The 20,996-nt window shown below is 38.1% G+C and overlaps 1 protein-coding gene across 1 annotated transcript in view; it reads right to left on the minus strand.

Moving 5' to 3' along the window:
• Positions 1-3,611: 3,611 nt before the first annotated feature.
• Positions 3,612-20,996, minus strand: part of LOC133856946 (beta-galactosidase 10) — an 84,263-nt gene continuing 66,878 nt past the window's right edge. Inside the window, exons 14-19 of the mRNA XM_062292011.1 lie at positions 18,447-18,556; positions 17,556-17,663; positions 11,849-11,959; positions 11,520-11,731; positions 10,451-10,787; positions 3,612-4,124 (exon numbers count right to left, since the gene is read on the minus strand). Coding sequence (XP_062147995.1) covers positions 4,014-4,124; positions 10,451-10,787; positions 11,520-11,731; positions 11,849-11,959; positions 17,556-17,663; positions 18,447-18,556 — 989 coding nt within the window. The 3' untranslated portion in view covers positions 3,612-4,013. The remainder of the gene's footprint in view (positions 4,125-10,450; positions 10,788-11,519; positions 11,732-11,848; positions 11,960-17,555; positions 17,664-18,446; positions 18,557-20,996) is intronic.

Raw genomic sequence — 20,996 nt, forward strand, 5'->3', positions numbered from 1 at the left:
CCTAGATTTGCACCGTATATATATATATATATATATATATATCCTTTTGTGTGGAGGCGAAAAGCCCCTCTTTGTATATAGTGGTAGCTGGGTTCTTTGACTTTTATTTTCCTGCAACTTTTTCTCTTTGTAAGTCTTTTTTTTTTTTTTTTTTTTTTTTTTTTTTTTAATTTTTTTTTTTTTTTATGTTTCGTATATCAAATATGGAAATTGCGTGCATCAGATCAGTTGTCCTAACGACCATCCTCCTGGTCCGAACGTGCAAAGCCTCTATATGGAAATTACTTGCAGCGAACGTGCGACTGTCCGAACGACAGGGCATCACCGTCCGGACGCGGCTCTCAAACAGGAAAGATCTTCAGCGAAATTTTTGGAATTTCGGCCTCACAGTTGTCCGTCCGGACGGCCTATGACCACCGTCTGGACAGCGCCCAGTTTATCAAGTCAGACGCTCATTTGAACTGTTAGCCTATAAATAGAGGTCCCTAAGCTTGAGAACAACAAGAATTCAGTATTGAATTCCACTAGTGCTTAGAGAGCTATATTGTGAGTCTATTGAGCTGAGTTGATCTCTCTGAAGCCATTGCTGTGTGTGCTGTTGCTGCGCTTAAACTGAAGTCTATCTTAGGGGTTGGTCCTAAGGTAAAGGATTCCATTGAAGACCCTTCAGGTAGGAGACCTGATTGGGAGGCGTTCGTGTTGGGTTATACGTTAAAGAGCAAGGTACGACCATTGCATCAGGGGTATGTGAGTGTTACTACTTTGTATCTAGTCTTGTCTTCTGAATAGTGGATATCCTGGGTTTGGCTGCTCCAGAGTGGTTTTTCTCATCTTGAGTTTTCACTTCGTTAGCAAAAATCTTGTGTTATTTATTCAAGGGCAAGAGAGAAGAGAAATCTCACCCAGGAATTTCTACAGAAAATCATCCTCAGCCTGTATTCACTGGTGCTCCTTCACCATTCGGCTCATCTCTCGCACTAGGGTCCGTGTGTCTGCTTGAGTGCGAGACAAGAGAGGAAGGAGGAATGGGAAGGAAAAGAGGTGAGCTACAGTGCATGCGTGACAGGGGAGAAGGGAGGAAGAAGAGAAAAGAAATGGTGAGGGCTGCTGCTACGACCGAGAGAAGGGGAAGAGAAGAGAGAAAAAGAAAAGGAAAGAAAGAGAAGGAGATGTGGGCTAGGCTGTTTCAGAAATAGAGGAGAAGAGAGGAAGAAAGAAGAAAGAAAAGGAAAAAAAGAAAGAAATGAAAGGGAGGGGGACACGTGTGTGGTTTGAGAGGGGAGAAAAAGAGATAAGGTTATCTCTTCCTACCAAATCCCAGACCGACACATGGCAATTGGAGATTCTCTTTTAAATAAATCCCCCGACTATTACAAATTATAATAGGACCCCACTCTATTTAATTTCTATCATTTGGTAATTAATAAGTAACCCCACATTTATTTTAATTACATTTAATCCATCCAATTATTTATTTATTCTATTATGACCTATTATTATTATTACTCTAATTCTCTTATTTTAGCCTAGACTTATTTTATTTTCTTAACATAAATATTATTACATAGAATATAATTATTGTCCCATCAATTTAATAAATACAATTTATTAAATGCTAAATTCCTATAAATTTTCTTGGTCTTTACAGGGACGGCATAGCCTAGTGGTTTAATGTACACTATTTATTTCATTAAGTATAAGCGTGTGACCCTTTTTTTTATGTTTCTATGGTTGTGGGCATTTGTGCCTATTTAATTCATTAAGTGGACTTCTTTTATTAGCTATAGATGTGTAGCTTCATATGTAGACCTTAGTAGGTCCTAGGGTTTTATAAAGAGGTTTTAAAAAGACTTGTAACCGCATTTTCTAGGAGAGTTTGAATGTGAATGAAGTTTTCTTCATAGAGAATTTTCAGTTTTCTCTACTTGTTCATGATTGAACTAAGAACTTATCAAAGGCAAACCCTTTATGGCATTCTCACTGAATCTAGATTCTTGAAACAAGATTTCAACGGGTCTAGATCATCTTGACTTGATTCTTGACTTTTTTTTGGGTAAGTTTCAATTTGATTGTGGATTCAAAGGATTTCGATCCCTTGCACATCATGTACTAGATTGTTATTTTTGCCTACCCCAACCTCTAAATTATTTTTTACTACCGTAGAGAGCGATTTGTAAATTAGAACAACCACATTGACCAATTTTGCATTTTTCCCTAAAAAAAAATTGAAAAGGGTTGCATTTGGCTAAGTGCCAACCACCCTAGGAAATTTTTTAGTTTCACTAATTTATTTATATTTAGTTTTTGGAAAAAGTGCATATAATCCCCACAAACTACCACCTCATTGTCAGTGTCTCCCCAAACTACCAATTGGGTTAATCTTCCCCCCTAAACTACCGAAAAATATCAATGTCCCCCCTAATGACAAAAATACCCTTCATAAAATTATTAATTTTTTTTTTTTAAAAAAAACTACAAAAATTATTAAAAAAAAAATAAAAATTCTAAAATAACAAAAAGTTATACCAAAAAAAAAAAAAAGGGGGTTTTTCTTTTTTCCTTCGTTTATTTTTTATTTTTTTTAGTTTATATATATTTTTTTAGTTTTTTTTAATTTTCGCTTATTTTATTTTATTTTTCGTTTTTTTTTTAATGAATTTATAACAACATTTTTGTTTTATTGAAAAAAATTTAAAATCATTTTTATCTTTTTGTTGGTCTTAAGGAGGACATTGACATATTTTGAAAATTTGAGGAAGAACATTAATCACAATTGATAGTTTGGGAAAACATTAACAATTAAGTGATAATATATAAGAGATATGTATATTTTTGCCTCAGTTTTTTTTTTTTTTTTTTTTTTTTTATTTTTTTTATTTTTTATAAAAAAAATAATTTTTATGAAGTGTAATTTTGGCATTTGAGGAGATCGACAATTTTTGGTAATTTAAGAAACATTGACTCGATCAATATTTTATAAGAAACTTTCACAATGAAATGGTAATTTAAGAGAACTTTCTGTACTCTTTTCCCTATAATTAATTTCGTTGGGGTAAAAGAATGTAGTGGAATGTTTTCCTTCATTTTAAACGACTGCGCCAGGTTGACGAAAGTAAAGTTGCGTTGTAAATATCACCTCCCTACAACCAATGAAGCTGAATCAGTATGTTTGGCAACAAGTTTTCCCTCTCCTTTTCCATTTCTCTCTCTCTTTCAAAAAAAAAAAAAAAAAAAAGAAGAATAGAAAAAGGTCAAACTCATTTCTTTTCATTAACAAATAATTTTCTTCACTTTTATATCAAAAAGTTCAAAACTAGTTTCAACTTTAAATCACACCACGTCAAGAAACACTCTACCGCTGACTTATATCCCTTGCCCCCCCTGAATAGAACTCACTAATACTACTATTTCAGAAAAAAAAAAAAAAAATTGGGGATAAAGCTTTGCCAAACACATTTCAGATCTTTACTTGCCAAGAAAATGAATTGATATCGAATACTGTTACACAGATTATTGTTTCTGGATTTTAGGGAGTTTAATGGAGAATTAAAGAGGAATTGGGGAGAATATGCAGTAATTGTATTGATAAGGATGCCTAAAACCTTACTGGGTAATTCGAGATACTCTCCCTCCATTCAGTCAAAGACGGGATACCAATTCAATACCTAATACCTATTACTAATCTTCTTTATATAGACCCTAACCTACCCATAACCCTACAGATCATACCAACTCTAATATGGTAGATCCAATACAACTTAAGGCCGAAGGCCCAGCCCAATAATAATATACCTCTGACAAATACCTTTTATATTGGCAGAAATTGGCTTAACGCCTGTCTTATACTAAAATCAACAAAAATGACCGAACATCAGGCTTTCCTCCTGCAAATTTCAATAAATTGTACAAGGCGAAAAAAAACTCACTGATAATTTCGGAAAATAATAATATTCTTTTCCTTCTTTTTAGCTAAACAGCGAAAATGATATCATGTGACATGGGAACTGGTAGTTTCAGATGCATACTGCTTCCACGGCAAGTTTCTTAGTTGCAGCAGGACACAAACCCTTACTGAAGTTCTCTTCTGTTACTTCTATGGCACATTCGTTTTTGTTTAGGCACATCTGCAATAATGTTGAAGCACACTAAGGAATGAGAAAAATATTAGGAAAATACATATGAAAACTACAGCTACATATGTAATGGTGATATAAAATACTACAAGTCTATTGGAGGCCCACCAAGGCCCACTAGCCCTCCTAACCCTACACCTTTATCACACTCATTATTTTCCACCTTTCAAGTTTCTTCTCAAGATAATATTGCAACCCTGGCACCCTGCCAGTCGGCCACCCCTTGTTCTCCCAAAATTTTATACTTTTCTCCAAGAACATCATCACACCGCTACAAGGAGGAACTCAACCACAATTTTTCTCAATTTTTTTTCACGTGGCACATCTAAGTATTCCAATTCTGTGTTTTCTTCTAAAATTTTTAATTTGATGAAACCATGCATGTATGATGTCAATCACGTGATTTTGCATGGGTTTATATTCCTTTAATTAGTTTCATCTCATGTTTGTTAGAACATGAGAACATAAAACTATGTTAGTACTTCAATGGTTTCATTGAGAGATTCGGGTTTCATGCTATACATCATTATGTTAACATAAAAACCTAGCATGTTGTCCGAAATCATAGAGACAGTTGATTTACTTTGTATTTCAATCAGATTGCATGCAAACCATAACATATACATGATCAAAATCACATGGTGGATTTGGTCATTCAGTTATACCATTAACCAAACCTACATGTTAGTTTTGCATTAAACTTTCAATTATTTTGTTCTAATTTACGTATACAATCAATGATTTTGGTATCCAAGATTTTAAATAATATTTTATAAGCATATAAATCGGCCAAGGGATGATTATAACCAGCCGAACCATACTGTGATTCACATGATGAATAACACATGATTTAAACTATTAATCTTACTATCAATATTATAAAACATATTTTTATGAAAAAGTATTTTAAAAAATCTGATATGGAACATGAAATTTTGGCTGGGGCAGAAACGCGCAAGGTAAAAAATATAAAAATGTCTTCTAAAAGTTATAAGAACCGATTTAAATTATAACTATATGTTTAATAGAAAAATCGGGTCAAAATGGCCTATCACCATGTTTTGCCACACTAACTTCACCAAGGTTAATCAGGTGACCCACATGGACTCTTACCACGGCCACAGGTTGAGAATGGGTTTTTTGGGATTACAGATGTAAGGTTTTTAGTGTTGGCAAATTCAGAGTCAAAACATGTTTGGTTGTAAGTTTTAGTTTAAGGGTTAAGTCGATGAAAAATTTGATCCAAGACATGACTATTCGAATTTGTGTATTTTGTCAACAAAATACCTAGTCTGACTAAAGTGATCATAACTTTTGGTTCCGGGCTCCGATTGACGCAAACTTCATGGTGTTCGAAAGCTGACTCAAAATGCTACAATTTTGTATTTCATGAAATGTTTTCAATTCCAACTTTTTCTGGGTCAAAACAAACTCTGAAAAGAAGACAAAAGATCTGGATAGAATGGCTCGGCTGCAATCTCGTCCGGACGAGATTGCAGACGACTTTTTGGCAGAATGCCTCATCTACAACGTGTATGAAGTGTGTACAAACGAGCACCAGAAATATGCATTTTTTGGAAACCGAATTTATGATTTTTGGGCTACTTTCTGAAGTCTATTTAAGGGTTTTTTTAGCAAGAATTTAGTAAGGATTTGAGGCAATATTTCCATAGGAAAAAGAGTTTTTTCCTTCATGTTCTAAAAGAGAAAGTTTAGGTTTTTATGCTTTCAAATGCACGTCTCTTAGAGTCTTTGTTATAAACCACAACCATTCATCAACAACAACTGAAGCCCATCGAAGTTCTAGTAAAGGAGATCAAATAAAAGAATTTTCTAGAAGTTCTAGGAGAACTACTGCAGTAGTAGGCAAGTTAGTTTTGTTAGTGTGAATAGCTTGTAATTTCTCATTCTGCTATAGTGGATTGATTTTTGATTTCTTGGATTTGGCTGTTCCGAAGTGGTTTTACTTTTGAAGAGTTATTCAAAAAGTTTCTATTTCGTCACCAAATTACTTGTGTTGATTAATTTATTGCTTTCAAAATATTTGGTGATTGTTTATGTGGCTGATATTTTTAAATTCCGCATTATTTTAGTACACTCCTATTCAACCCCTTCTAGGTTTTGGAGTTTGGTTTATAATTTTCAACAAGCAACCCCATGCATATGAAACGTAATAGTATGTGAGGCCACATTATGAAATGAATGAAATATTTAACAGGTCCAGTTTTATATAGAGTTAAACGAACTTATTTCATATGCTGAACTGAAATGTTTTAAAAGAAAAGGTTTTTAAAAGAAATTGTTTTTAACCAACCTGTTTTAACTTGGTTGGGAATGTTGCTTATTGAGCACTTCGCTCAACCGTTTCGTTTTCCTTTTTCCACATCATGAGGAGATGAACTAGGAGGCCGGATGCTTTGTTAGTTGTGGGGGAAACATCTGTCATATTTATTATGTATTATCTGTATCTTTTGATTTCAATAAGTGCCTTGGGGCAAAGGTGATGTTTTGAAACTTCATGTCGCATTTAAGGTTTTTTTTTATTTTTTATTTTTATTTTATGACCATATATGTTTCCGCAATAAAGATTTTTTTTTTTTTTTTTGATAAGTAAGAAGACTTTATTAATGAAAGCGTAAGGCGTTCCTAAGTACACAGGCAGTATACATAGGAAAGACCAAAGCTAACCCACAAAAGCCCAAAAAAAACCAATAAGAACAACACAACCCATCACCCACCAAAGAACAAACACAACCCACCACCCACCAAGAAACCCAACTAAGAACAATACAACCCACCACCCACCACAGCGCACTAGCCTACAACAAGTGTGCCTTTCCTTTTCTCCTCCTAGAGTAAACTTCCGCATCACCATACTTAATGGAGCTATGTAGGTTTAGAAGCTCCCTTTTTCCTTTAGACTTTTGACGCGCAATCATTTTCTCCCGCTGAAACTCTTCTTCCATGGCATCCCTAATTGCCAAGGCCTCCTCCCCAAAAGCCCCTTCCAAAGCCCAATCCAAGGGCGAACCATCCCAAAAATCATCTTCCTCCTCCTCCCAAACTACCATCTCCCCATTATGATCAAAGCCGATAGGCCAACTCTGAGATTGGGAGAAACCATTTCCCTCAATGGAACAAGGAAAGATGCAGCCTCTCGGAGGAGAGGAAGGACCAACCTCCCCAACGTCCATGACCTCCCGCGTCAAAACGGGAGGGACAGAAACAAGAGGGGGAAGATTGAGGAAACCCTTCCTAAAAAGCCCCTGTATAGCAGGAGGCTGATTCTTCTTTTTCTTCGCATGACACTCTCCACCCTTTACCTTAAAAGGAATAGGTTCTGGGGACAGCTTTGAGGCTACCAAAGAGTCAGATAGCAACCCATCATTCCATACCACAGTCTGCCCTGCCCTGATCTCCCTAGCTCTCCTGTAGTAATGCTTAAAAGGCTGCAACAAGGGGGAGGAGGAAGAATGAAGCTTCTTCCCCAGCTCAGAGGCTCCTGAGAGAGAAGGAAAAACAGAGAGCTCTTCACCACTCAAAGACCCAGACAACGCCGGAGGACCAGCTAAAGTCGCAAGCGACGGCAAATCCGCAGTCGGCAGAGGAGGGAAGACGAACGGAGTAGTCGACTCAACCATAGACGACCCACCCCCAGAACAGTCTCCGCTCAACAGGTCCCCACTGGGAACCACCATCTCCGACAAAGCGAGATCGCACAGCCCAGAAGAAGCCACCGAAGTCGTCTCCGGCAACCACGGCCGTGAAGAACTAGGTTTTGGCATGAAGCAACCCAAGCGCAAACCTTTTCGACTCAGTCCAATCCTTGCAAGCCGGTCCAGTAGCTTCTTAACAGCCCGGCCCAAAGCCAAGTTGAAACTTATGACCCGCTTACTCCACGTACGCAACTTTGAAATTTCAAATTTCAAACTCGCACGTGGAAGAACAGACTTACCCAGCGGGCGGCGAAGCTGGTCCTTACCCAATGGATCGAAAGGCTCCAAGGTAGAACAGTCCAACGCTGACCTCACATCTGCATCTAACACCCTCACCGTCGGAAGAAAGTCAAGCTCACAGTGATCCACTGGCACGACCTTACTCCCGAAACAATGACCCCCCATGACAGGCACCTTCTTCACGACAGCGACCAAGCCTGTCTTCACCACCTCCACAAAGGAGGGCCCCTTCGAGAAAGGAACCAAACCCGGCCAAACCTCAACTTCCTTCCCCTTATTCTCCACCAGCTTATGCAAGGACCCAATCCCCCCGCCCACAGAAGCAGAGAAGGAGACAGCGGCCTTCCTCAGCTCGTCGGAGAATTTGATCCAACCCCACCCTCCACGTCCCTCAGGAATCAGTATAAACCCTTTCCGACCACCCATCCCGAAAGAAGCTGCCTCCATGAAACGGCCGGCTTGGTTACACCCTCTCTGAGCGATCAGGACTCTCAATCCTTCCCTGAAGGATTTGACGAAAGCTTGATCTTCCGGAAACCCACAAGTGATTCCAGCGTTGAAGCCAACCACTCAGAGCACGAAGGACTGATGAAAATTTCGCCGGAGAAACTTTTTCTCTTCTCCCCCACCCTCATCGTCGACGCCCCATCCAAAACCGAGAAGACAAAAGTCTTCGACTCCACGAAAAAACTAACCTCCATCTCAAATAACACCCGGAACCCAAATGGCCGACCTAGAGAACGATCACATTTTCGTCGGAGAGGAGCCACACAGTCACAGAACCCACCGGTTGACGCCCCTACGCGGACAACAAGCGCAACCCACAAACACCTGACGCTCAAGAAACTATTCCCCAACCATTGAGATCTACACCCAACAGAAGAAAACCCCAAAACTAAAAGACCCAAGCGAAGAAGAAAAAACTAAGAGAACCTAGGCCGGAAAGGAACCAGAAGAGGAGAATATATATATTTTTTTGATAGGTAATAAACAGAATATTATTAAAAAGCGTAAAAGGCGCCCCTAAGCATACAGGGAGTATACAAAAAGGACACACAAAAAAAAAAAAAGGGAAAGGAAACACCCGAAAAACCCAAAAAAAGAAATTTACATCAAACCCCCATCTTCTTGCCCCTGTCCCGACTAGATCCCATACCCCTAGCATCAAAATTGATAGAACATTCTAGATTCTTGACCTCTCTTATCCCCTTTTTCCTTTTTCTCTCCTTATCCTTCTTAGGAGGGGATTCAAAGTCAAAGCGCTCATCCTCGATCAAAGCCAAAAAATCTAGAAATCCCTTCTGATCAGATCCCACGAACGAAACCCCCATCGTGCGAAAACACGACTTGCTATCTTCCACAACCCTGGGGTAAACAACAACACTATCCTTTGGAACAACCCCTTTAGAAGAATCCTCCACCTCAACGCTACCAGACGGCAAACCAGGATCCAGGGGGCGCCCAACAACACTTCCTTTAGAATCAACCCCCTTTGAAGATTCCCCCACCTCAACGACCCTAGACGATAAACCAGTAAACTGGGGGTACCCAACCACAAAGGGGACTGGACTTGGCCAATGAGAAAACAAAACCCACTGACCACAGGGAAAGGAAGCCGAAACCCCAGGAAGACCCAAGAGATCAACCCCACCAAAACTCCTTCCCAAGGCAGAAACATCCGCAAGCATCCCTGCCTGCCGACGGAGAGACGAAGTACGATACAACGAATTACCAGAAGGCGCACTAAGAGCAACGCCTACGTGGTCACGCCCAACACCGACAGATTTCATTTCATGCATTTAATGAGTTTAGTAAATGCTCTTGATGTTCTATTAATTACCTTTGCACCTATGAGGCTTTATGATAACAAACTTAACCCTAACAGGCCGGGGGTGTTACAACATATATCTCAGATGCAAAGATGTTGATGTCTATGATAGGAGGCTGAAATTTACACTAAATAGATTCCTTATACTGGTAGTAACATGCATAAGATTGTGGAGGCCAAAAACAGTTTGCCCAAGAATAAGAAAAACAACTCTGGATATCTATACAAACACACACCCACACACCCACAAACATATACATATAATCCTGGAACCATGGTGATGTTGCACTTTGAATGGGACTTGTAAGAAATTCAATCTAGGGAGACATTTTAATGTCATTTTTCTAAAGGTAAGATTTAACATGTCATGCATTCATGACCTCCTACTCATTTATTTATTCATATTTAACTAAGAGCAGCATTAACTTGCCCCAGACAAGATGATCACCAGATAAAATGTACAAAGAGAAAGAGAACAAATTTTTACACATTGACAAACTAGTGTAATGGAAACACAAGACAGAAATACTTACCTTTTCAACCACAGAAGTGGAATTGGGATCATGGCAGTCTCCCTTGCTGTAGGACCCACAAGCTCCAGTAGGAGTTCCAAAGCTGGCAAATTTTACAGTGGACATACGGGTATTCTTGGGGCACTTCAAAAGGACGGTTGCCTTGTTTTTGTTGTTCACATTTCCATTTTCATGCCAAGATTGAAGTTCAGAGGAAGGATAATCCTCAGCAACGAAAGCACATACACCTGAGATTTTCCGTCTTGAGAAACTGATTTTTGTTGGATCTCCGCCTTTCTCCTCGAAGATCACCAGAATGTTTCCAGATGGCTTGAACCAAGATCGTGGAACATGGTACCTGCTCCATACAGAAAGTAAGAAATTCATGACAACAGGGCATTTTTTTTTCTCTTATCACAGTTTACTTTTATTGAAACCATATATATGGGGAATGCTATCATCACCACCATCAAGTAAAATATAAAATTGGCCAAGTTTCGTGAAGATGAAGATCTACTGACTTTCGAAAATAGTATCAAGAAACTGATGAAACAAAAAGTACATACTCTCAAGATGACAAACGAAGAAACTCTTATTTTTCATGTTTTCTGAAGAACCATGGGTGACAAACTTGTGAACTACATAGATTCCATATAAAGAGCTAAATAAGTAACCTCAGTATCTTTGATGGTAATAAATCTTTTAAGAACTCGAATATCACTATAGACATGCCGCAAGGGCCTTCAAAGCCGAATGTGGAGGCCTAAGTGCTCTAGAATCAAGTGAAAAACCCATTTTTTTCTTACAATCTGTGATTTTTTTATATTGGATTAATAATTTTCTTGATTCTTTGACTTATCAAAAAAAAAATTTCTTGATTCTTTGAAAAAATAGAACTTGTGAATGATCTAACTTTCATTAAAATACAATTATCCATAGATTCTTACGCAATATGAGAATTTCTCTACAAACTAAGCATGTTCTGTCAAAAATCTCCACAGTGATTGTAGTTTGGCTGCAATTGAAAGGAAAGAAGAAAGAATACATGGATCCACAACTCCTTTTTTGGGGTATGTTAATTTTGCCTTACCATCTTTGTGTTGGCTCTCCACATCCAGTGTAGCACTTATTTGGCATAAATTTGCCCCTGTAATCACATTCTTGAACACACTCATCATGTATTGAGCTTTTCCTTGGCCAGTATCTTCCAATTTCTTCTCCATTCAACCAAGCTAGACCTTTCCCCATATGTATCATATCCAGCCCAATAGGTTCATCCCCCGATGGAGGGTCCACAACAACCTGAAGATATAAGTGTTTCCACAGATGATGATTTATTCATTATACACTGGTATCCAAATAAACAACAGCCGTGTACTTCCACAGAGGCAGTTGAGAATGACTTGTCCAAGTGTTTACCTTGTACCATGTCAAAGGCTGTGTCTTTGGTGGTTCTGCGGTCGATAACCAGTTTACATTTTCCAAACCATCAGCCTTGTATAATCCCAGGTGTTCTCCTTGCAATCCAATCTGGGAAAGCAAGAAAGACAAGAGTAAGCCTTTCATAAACTTTAGGCCTAAATTCTAGGAAGAAGGATTTCAACATTTAGCTCATCTTATCTGATTACAAAGCCCTGCTAAGGTTTCAGGAGGCACTGCTTGACTTGCAGTGAGTACAGGTAAAAGCAAGCCAAGCTGATCTGAGCATCTGTATTTGACCTTGGTTTAGCTGATGAAAACTAAAATTTTAGCTTGAGCTAAGTAGAGAATTTTCTGAGGCTGGCAATCCATATTAATGTGATTACTTTAATCAAGCTACATGGCTTCTTCTTTGTGTTAATTAAAACCAGGTGACCGCAGGCAATTATGGAATAGTAGAAGGGGGTTTGACTTTTAGGAGTTATTGTCAGATATCTACTGCAAGAAATAAAAGATGATAAAAAATATATATTTAATGCATTTAAATAATAAATAAAAGAGAAAAAAAATACAAAAAAGCTGGATTTACCAATAAACCATGATGTATCTTTTTGATCAACTTCACACAGAACACATGTATTACTTAATATGCTCTTTTATAGCATGAATGTTATTGAAATTAGATTAGATCAAATGAACTCATATTGATTTGACTAATGGGCTTGATAAGTAGTGGTTTGGCCCAATTAAGTTTATGAAGAAGCCAAAACAAGCAATAGTGAGAGGAAAGTCATGTATCACGTTCAATTTGCAGTACCAGCAATTAAATTCTTTACTCGGAAATAAGATATTGACATTACATATGCATTATGGCCCCATCAGTCACAGCCTTCGGTTGTTTCCCTTTTCTTGAAAAGTAGAAGCACTGAGATCTCAGATCTGCATGACATAGGCCTTTGAAGCACAGGAAATGCTGGGATAGAAAAATGGCATTTCAAATGAGAAAGAAGTTACTTTAGGATGGTTGTCGTTTGGCTAAGTGAATGCTTTTCCACACGAGATGATGCTTCTATCCATCAACTGCTTCTCATTTTTTGTCAAATAATGTTTCAGTTGATTACTGTTTGGAAATAGAGAACAAACTAACTATCCCCCTCTTCTATGGGGAACAGTTCTTAAAACAAATCAGGAAAAAAAAAATCCGGGGAGGGTTGATTTGTACGGCCACTAACATCAGCTGTACAGATGCTGATATATCGGCATAACAAGAGGGAGTCCAAGGTTTGATCAGCATCTCAAGGGCTCTGTCAGAAATCATAACCAAAAAAAGCGTGGTGCTGAATGGATTTCTCTTGAAATTTGGTTATCTTTTTCGTACAAATCTAGTTTGTTCAGGGCTGTTTGGAGCGACCGGAATTTTTTGGTTGTTTCATTGAAGAAATCTGCCGTTTCCGGTGGTGGCGGTAGTAGTTTCAGTGGATGGACACGAAGACAGTATGCACAAGCTTAAACAACAGGTTGTTTCTATGGTGTGGTAAAACGATAGCTTGTGCAACATGAAGCAAACGGAAAGTCGCTCAGTGCAAGGGAAAACAGCATGTCGTTCAATGCAAGGGAAAATTTCAAAAAATAATGGATGAACGCCGTATCTGTGAGTTTCTTGTGAGTTTAGATTCCGAATATTGTAAGGTTCAAATTCAGATCTTTGGAAATGAGTCTCTTTTGTCTCTTCGAGAAGTGTTTAGAACGATCTGCCTTAAATGCATAGGGGATTCTAAGAGTCGTGACGGAGGAAAAGCAATGGATGCTGTTCAGGATGAGAAGGATAAATTATTTTGTATCATTGAAGAGTTATTAGCCCAAGGCCAAGTAACTCTAACAGAAAGACCTCCTCTACTGCGTCCTCCTCCTTTGCCCATTCAGATTATTTAGCTTCATCTCTGAATGCAGCCCCCATTGGTAATTTAGCTGTATTTGATGATCCATGGATACTTGATTCAGGGGCATTTTACCATATGACTAGTTTCTCATCTCTTTAATCTTCATACCATCTTTGTTCAAGTAAGGAAAAAGTTAGAAAAGTTGATGATTCCCTGTCTCTGTCTCTTTCATTGGTTTTACATGTACTTATCTTTGAACCTAATCTGCTCTCTATTGCTCGGATTACTGCTGATTTGAACTACCAAGCAATTTTTTATCTCACTACTATTTTTTCCAAGACGTAGTTGTTAGGAAATTTATCCTATTTCTCAATACCGTAAGATGCGAAAAATAAGAAGTTAGCAAAATTAAATCAATCACAATAGACACCAAGATTTAAGTGATTCTCTCATGTGAGGTACGTGCTGACGGAGGTACTAACGAAGAAATTCACTATGAAGATAGTTATAGGGAGAAAATCACTCAAAACCCAAAATCCCAATACACCCAAATCTCACTCTCATACAAAGGAGAATAACAAAAGAAAACTCTCTTTTTTTCTCTAATGCTTTAGCACACTAAGCTATAAGAGAACAAAGAAAACCCCCCTTTGCCCTTGGTGTATTTAACAATATGTTGGGCGCCACTCCTTTTATAAGGAGCATAACCAATCATACTTGAACTTGGAGAAGTAAACCCAATATAAAGTCATTCTTGGATTTCATGTAGGACAAAACAAATCAAAGCCTTTCCTTCTTATAGAAGGACTAACACTTGGCCCCACTGACTTGAACGATTCAAGTCACGTAAAAGTCCAACAATCTCTACCTTGACTTGAAAATTCCATCAACTTTAACAATCACCTCTCCATATGCCTCTGCCCATTGCCCCCAAGGGCAATCATACTCTACAAGTACCACTCAAGTCCAAGCATCTCTTGAACATGAGCATAGGACCTGGTTTAAACATAACACCATGCTTCTCTACCAATCCTCTTGGCCACATAGCTTTATCTGATGACTCTTTCTTCCTGTAGACCTATCTGCACCCTTTAACCTCTTTCCCTTGAGCAATCCAACCGACTCTCAAGCTTTACCTTTTTGTAGTAACTCCACCTCTTTCGGCATACCATCCTGAACAGACGATGGATCTCCACTACCAGCTGTCAGAGTAAAAGAATCCATATCTCTCTGGTGCTTTTCGATCATCTTTCTCTCTGCCTCTTGCTAAAGAATAAGGCTCTTCTTGGTGCTATGAATCTCTTAGAGATTCTTCTTCGTCACATTCGTCCGTGAGTGAAAGTTGTTCATCAAGCTCCACCTCCACGACTCCTCTTGAACCTTGTCATGCACTATACTCTCCCGAAGCTCATATAAGTTGACAAACTCAGACTTCTTAGATTCCGGCTCTATACCCACAGGTTCTGCGCCTGACCAATTCTTATACACAACCTGTTCATTAAAAGTAGTTTTCCTACTTCTAATAATCTTGCGGTTTTGATCATCCCAAAACTTATAGCCAAAGGCTTCATTAACTATATCTCTAATATTTGTAGTCATATAGAGAGTACCTAGCTTGTATTTACGAGCCAAAATCCTTGCTCTCGTGCTAACCTTTCCACTTACCACTGTGAAAGCTAATATTATACCCTTCTTTATCCAGCTGTCCCACTAAAATCAAATTCTCCTTCAGTTTTGGAACATGTCTGACTTTCTGCAGTTTTCATACCAAGTCACTGTGGACTCTAATGCGGACATCACCCATGCCCACAATATCTAACGCCGATCTGTTAGCGAAGTACACCTTCCCGAAGTCTCCATTAATATAGTTTTCAATAACTTCACGGATTACGGTGGTATGAAAAGAAGCTCCTAAGTCCAAGACAGAAGAATCAAGAGGACTGTCGACAGAGAGAAGTAGGGCATCATACACTTCTTCTGTCATCACGTTTGCAGAGTCGTTCTCAATCTTCTTCCTTGGTTCCTTGCAATTCTTCTTAAAGTGGTCAATCTTGCCACAATTCTAGCATTTTGGTTGGTTATTAGCTTCGGATTCGCTTCTACCTTTTTTGGATCTTGATCTGCCTCAACTAGAGTTTTTAACGTGTCTGCTACCCTTGTCTCGAGGTTTAAGGCAGTACCAGAACATGAGGCTTCGCTAGAATCCCTTCTGCACATCTCCTCACTTAGAATCAAATCTTGAATATCCTCATACTTGAGTTTACTTTTCCCTGCAGAACTGCTCATAGCCATTGTCATAGCCTCCCAACTATTTGCCAAAGATGCCAAGACAATCAATGCGCGGATCTCATCATTAAAATCAATCTCCATAGAAGACAATTGATTTGTTATTGTATTGAACTCATTCAGATGCTGCGCTACCGAAGCCCCTTCCACCATCTTTAGGTTGAACAGTTTCTTCATTAAATGCACCTTGTTGTTAGTAGACAGTTTTTCATACATACCTGACAAAGCCGCCATTAGACATGATAACTGTCTTAATAATGATAACTTGATAACTTTTGGGGCCTTACGATCAAGTAGAGCCCACTTGCTATCATAAATGTCGTCGGATTGTTCTCCTAAAAGAGGTTGATAGAGGTCATTCCCATAAAGAATATCTTTAATCTACATCTTCCAATACTCGAAATTTGTGCTGTTGAAGTTTTCGATTACAATCTTTGCCTTTTCTACTGTCATCGCTCCCACCCGAACCAAAAGCTCTGATTCCAATTGTTAGGAAATTTATTATATTTTCCAAGACCCGTGAGATGTGAAAAATAAGAAGACAACAAAATTAAATCAATCACAACAGACACCAAAATTTAAGTGGTTTTGTTAATGTGAGGTACGTTCACTAGCAGAGGAAATATCGTGAAGAAATTCACTATGAAGATGGTTACAGGGAGAAAATCACTCAAAACTCAAAACCCCAATACACCCAAATCTCACTATCATACAAACGAGAATAACAAAAGAAAAACTCTTTTTTTTTTCTCTAGTTCTTTAGCACACTAAGCTATGAGAGAACAAAGAAATCCCTTTGCCTTTGGTGTATTTAACAATATGTTGGGCACCACTCCTTTTATAAGGAGCAAAACCAATCACACTCCAACTTTGAGAAGTAAATCCAATACAAGTTAGTCTTTGATTTCATGCAGGAGAAGACAAATCAAAGCCTTTCCTTCTTAGAGAAGGACCAACACTTGGACCCATCGACTTGAACAATTCAAGTCACATAAACGTCCAACACTAGTCATAAGGAAGATGATTGACAGTAGTAGCCTAAGGGATGGTCTTTACTACCTAGACTCTTAGCTTGACACTTGGTTGTCTCAAACAAGCTTACCACACTACATGGGCTCATGACTTGAGGGTGGTGATTTGGCTTTGGCATCGTAGACTAGGGCATCCTTCGTTTTCCTTGTTGCAACACAATTTTCCTTCCTTATTTTCCCTAAATAATGTTTCTCAGTTTCAGTGTGATACTTGTGAACTTGCCAAACACTATTGAGTGTCTTTTCCTGCTAATTACAATAAAAGTAGTTTACCATTTGCTATTGTTCATTCTAATGTTTGCAGTGCTTCTCGTGTTGTCTCTTTATCCGTATTTCATTGGCTTGTTACATTTATTGGTCATTATTCTCACACTACTCGGGTTTATTTGTTGAAAAATAACAGTGATCTTTCCTCTTGTTTTCAGACTTTCATGAACTTGTTAGTACCGAATTTAATAACTCCATTAAAATTGTTCGTTCTTACAACCAATGGAAAATGAAGAAAATTACCTTGTAGGACCAAGCATATGACAACAAGTCAATTGTCCCATTATTGAACCCCTTAATCTTGACACTTGTTAGTCCTGCTCCTACCCACTCATAAAATGAGCCTGCATTCTTAACACAACAAGAAAAGTGAAATAAGGGTATGATAGCACTAAGAAACCAAACACATAGAGAGTTCAAAAAATTTTATGCTACATGGTATAATTTCATTAAAGTAGCAAAATATTGTTATTGACACATCATCATGACTGTACATATATTTTCTGATTTATATGAAATTTAAACTTATGAAGGGAATGAATTTCCTTTCTAAACAATCAAAATATCGTTGGCTCTAAATGTACTGTCTGGCACCCATTATTTTATTCATCATGATGATAACGTTCTAAAATTACTAGACTAACAATCCATACAACAATTAGGAGCTAAACTTGATGTAGAGAAATAAAAAAGCAAATACCTGCTAGGGTTCCTTGATGCATATAAGTGTATGGAATACAGGGAGGAGCTCAATTTAGGGGCTAATGCATAAAGGAAAAGCATGAAACTTGCAAATCAGCTAACTAATGAATACGGAGGGGTTATGTGACACTGAAACATGAGATGAGACCAGAATATGAAGGACCATGGGGACATTTAACAATGGTAATTTAACTACATATCTAGGATAATACCAATACGTAGGATCAAGTTTTTCCAAATTCTTGAAAGCAATGAAGTAGATAATTAGATAGATATCTGCAGACGGAAGTTCATATTTGACTGTAAACCAAACCTACTGCCATAACGTGAAAGAATGTCAACTAACAATCGATTTCCCAGTTTGTACTAGATGAAGTTAGTGTCTTAAAGCGAGAGCAAACAATCAGCACTTATAAAAGAAGAGTAACTCACTTGTAGACCAACAGTCATGCTTAACAGAGCAATTTCATTCTTCCCTGCTTTGAGAGAAACGGGTTTCTCAAATTTGAAGGGTGAATTCGTGCCATTTCCAGATGCACTAGCTGAAGATCACCGAAAATAAATTTAACTAAGACCACTCATAAGAGTTTAAATAGATATGATGACAAGATTATTTAGAACACTGACAAATTTCATATGTTACTCAAAAGAATGCATGTACAAAGGATGATTGAATAAAAACCATAATATTCAATAATAGTAATGGGTAAAATAGTGAGAAAAAAAAGTCTAGTAGATAACTAGTAGATAAATCTAAGCCATGGCTTAGCATGCGATATATACATCCTATCATCTAAGTCATCTATTTATTCATTCATATTTAAGGCAACATAGGGTCAGGAACTTGGAATTAGAACTACATCAATTCCAAAACACAGAACAGGAAAAGAAAAGCCTCCCATATAAGGAATAATATTATAGGTGGGAGGAGTATATATATATATTAAGAACCAAGCATATTGAGGTAGATTGTCACTTTGTTCAAGATATGATACTCAACGGAGATATATCTACACCATACATGAAGTTTGGCGATCAGTTAGTTGATATGTTTACAAAGTCTGTGTCGAAAGAAGTTAAGAGTTTATTTGTTCCAAGGTGGGTTTATATGATATATATGCTCCAGCTTGAGGGGGAGTGTTAGAAAAGTTTATTAGGGTTAATATGCTACATGGGTATTTTTGGTCTTTGTTTTCAAATTTTCAACACACACACACACACACACACACACACACACACATATATATATATATATATATATATATATGTGTGTGTGTGTGTGTGTGTGTGTATGTGTGTGTGTGTGTGTGGATTACGAGGGGAGAGAGGCTATGTGAGGAGGTACCTTTTATTCGGCATGCAAACCAAAAAAAAAAACATTTAACTTAATATTTCAACATTTTCCCTCACGTGTAGGCTCAAATTCCCCCTCAATAAGGCCCAACACGTGAAATATTTGATTGAAATGGGAGGTGAATTTATAAAAGAACTGAAGTTCTGTTAAGAAATCAACAGAGAAATTTCAAGAGAAAGAAGAAGAATTGAAGAGAAAAGATAGGAATTTTATTGAACAAGCCTATTCGAGATGGCCAATCTCCAATCCTTGGCAATTCAAGGAGCCAAGTAACCTCAAGAGTTCACAAGGAACGAATTACAAACATAATGCCTTCTCTCTACTCCTTTCCCTCTCTTTTGTACAACTAAAGAAAACAACTAACATTACTAATAAAACGACTAACTGTTTACAACTACCTCTCAGCTGTCAACCCGAAACAACTTCACCACGTGTGATGACCTTCTTCTCAAGCTAACTACCACATGTCATCGCTACTTACAGCCACGTGTACCTCTAAGATTGGTCTGTTACAATACTTCCCTCTTTTAAAGCACCTTGCCCACAAGGTGTGGGTAGGCTTGAGCTAACTTGTGAAAATCCTCCCAAGTAGCATCTTCTGGGGTCTATCCAATCCATTGCACCAATACTTCATTGAAAGCCTTGTTGTTCAAAGGTCGTGATTTGCGATCCAGAATAGCCATAGGCTCTGGTTGAACAATACCCTCCAAATTACAGGCGGTAACACAAGTATAGGAGAGGTATTAACTCCCAACTTAGGTTTAAGTTGAGAGACATGGTATATTGGATGTATTCTAGAAGTGGCAGGCAAATCCAACTCATATGCTATAGCTCCTACTCTTCTTAATACTTGATAGAACTAATGTATTAGGCTGTAAAACCGTGCTCTATAGATGAGCTTTCATTGAATATATACAGGAGTATTACAAGAGATAAACATATACAAGGACTCCTATACATAATTGATCTAGGACTTCTCTAGCTCTCAAATAACTAGAATACAATTTATCTTAGAACTCTCTCTTCAGATTAGAACTCTATCTTCAGATTAGGACTCCGGATAGGATTAGACCTCTACTCAATAGTCTTTGGATTATGTAGTGCCGCACAAGACTCATAAGTGGATTTGGAGTCTTGAGTTGTAGTTGTTATTGGAGTTGTGTTAATACCCTCCTTCAAGATCAACGGGGGAGATCGCACGTTGAGCTTGTAACAAAAGTGAAGAAACTTGGCAGAAACTAGTGGCTTTGTAAGGACATCTGCAATCTGATCCGAAGTAGGAACAAAACGAACAACTAAAGATTTATCAGCCACACGGTCACGGACAAAGTGGAAATCAATTTCCACATGTTTCGTGCGAGCATGAAAAACCGGATTAACCGACATGTAAGTGGCTCCAATATTGTCACACCAAAGAGTTGGTGGAGTTGAGTGAGTGATTCCAAGTTCTTTAAGAAGTGCACGAATCCAAAGTAGTTCGGCTGTAGTGTTGGCAACAGCTTTATATTCGGCCTCAGTAGATGATCTTGAAACAGTCGGTTGTTTGCGGGAGCTCCAAGAAATTAAATTGGAACCTAGATAAACACAATAGGCACCTGTAGAGCGACGATCATCGGGACATCCAGCCT

Source organism: Alnus glutinosa, chromosome 14 (genome assembly GCF_958979055.1).
Source record: "Alnus glutinosa chromosome 14, dhAlnGlut1.1, whole genome shotgun sequence".
NCBI classification, from domain to species: Eukaryota; Viridiplantae; Streptophyta; class Magnoliopsida; order Fagales; family Betulaceae; genus Alnus; species Alnus glutinosa.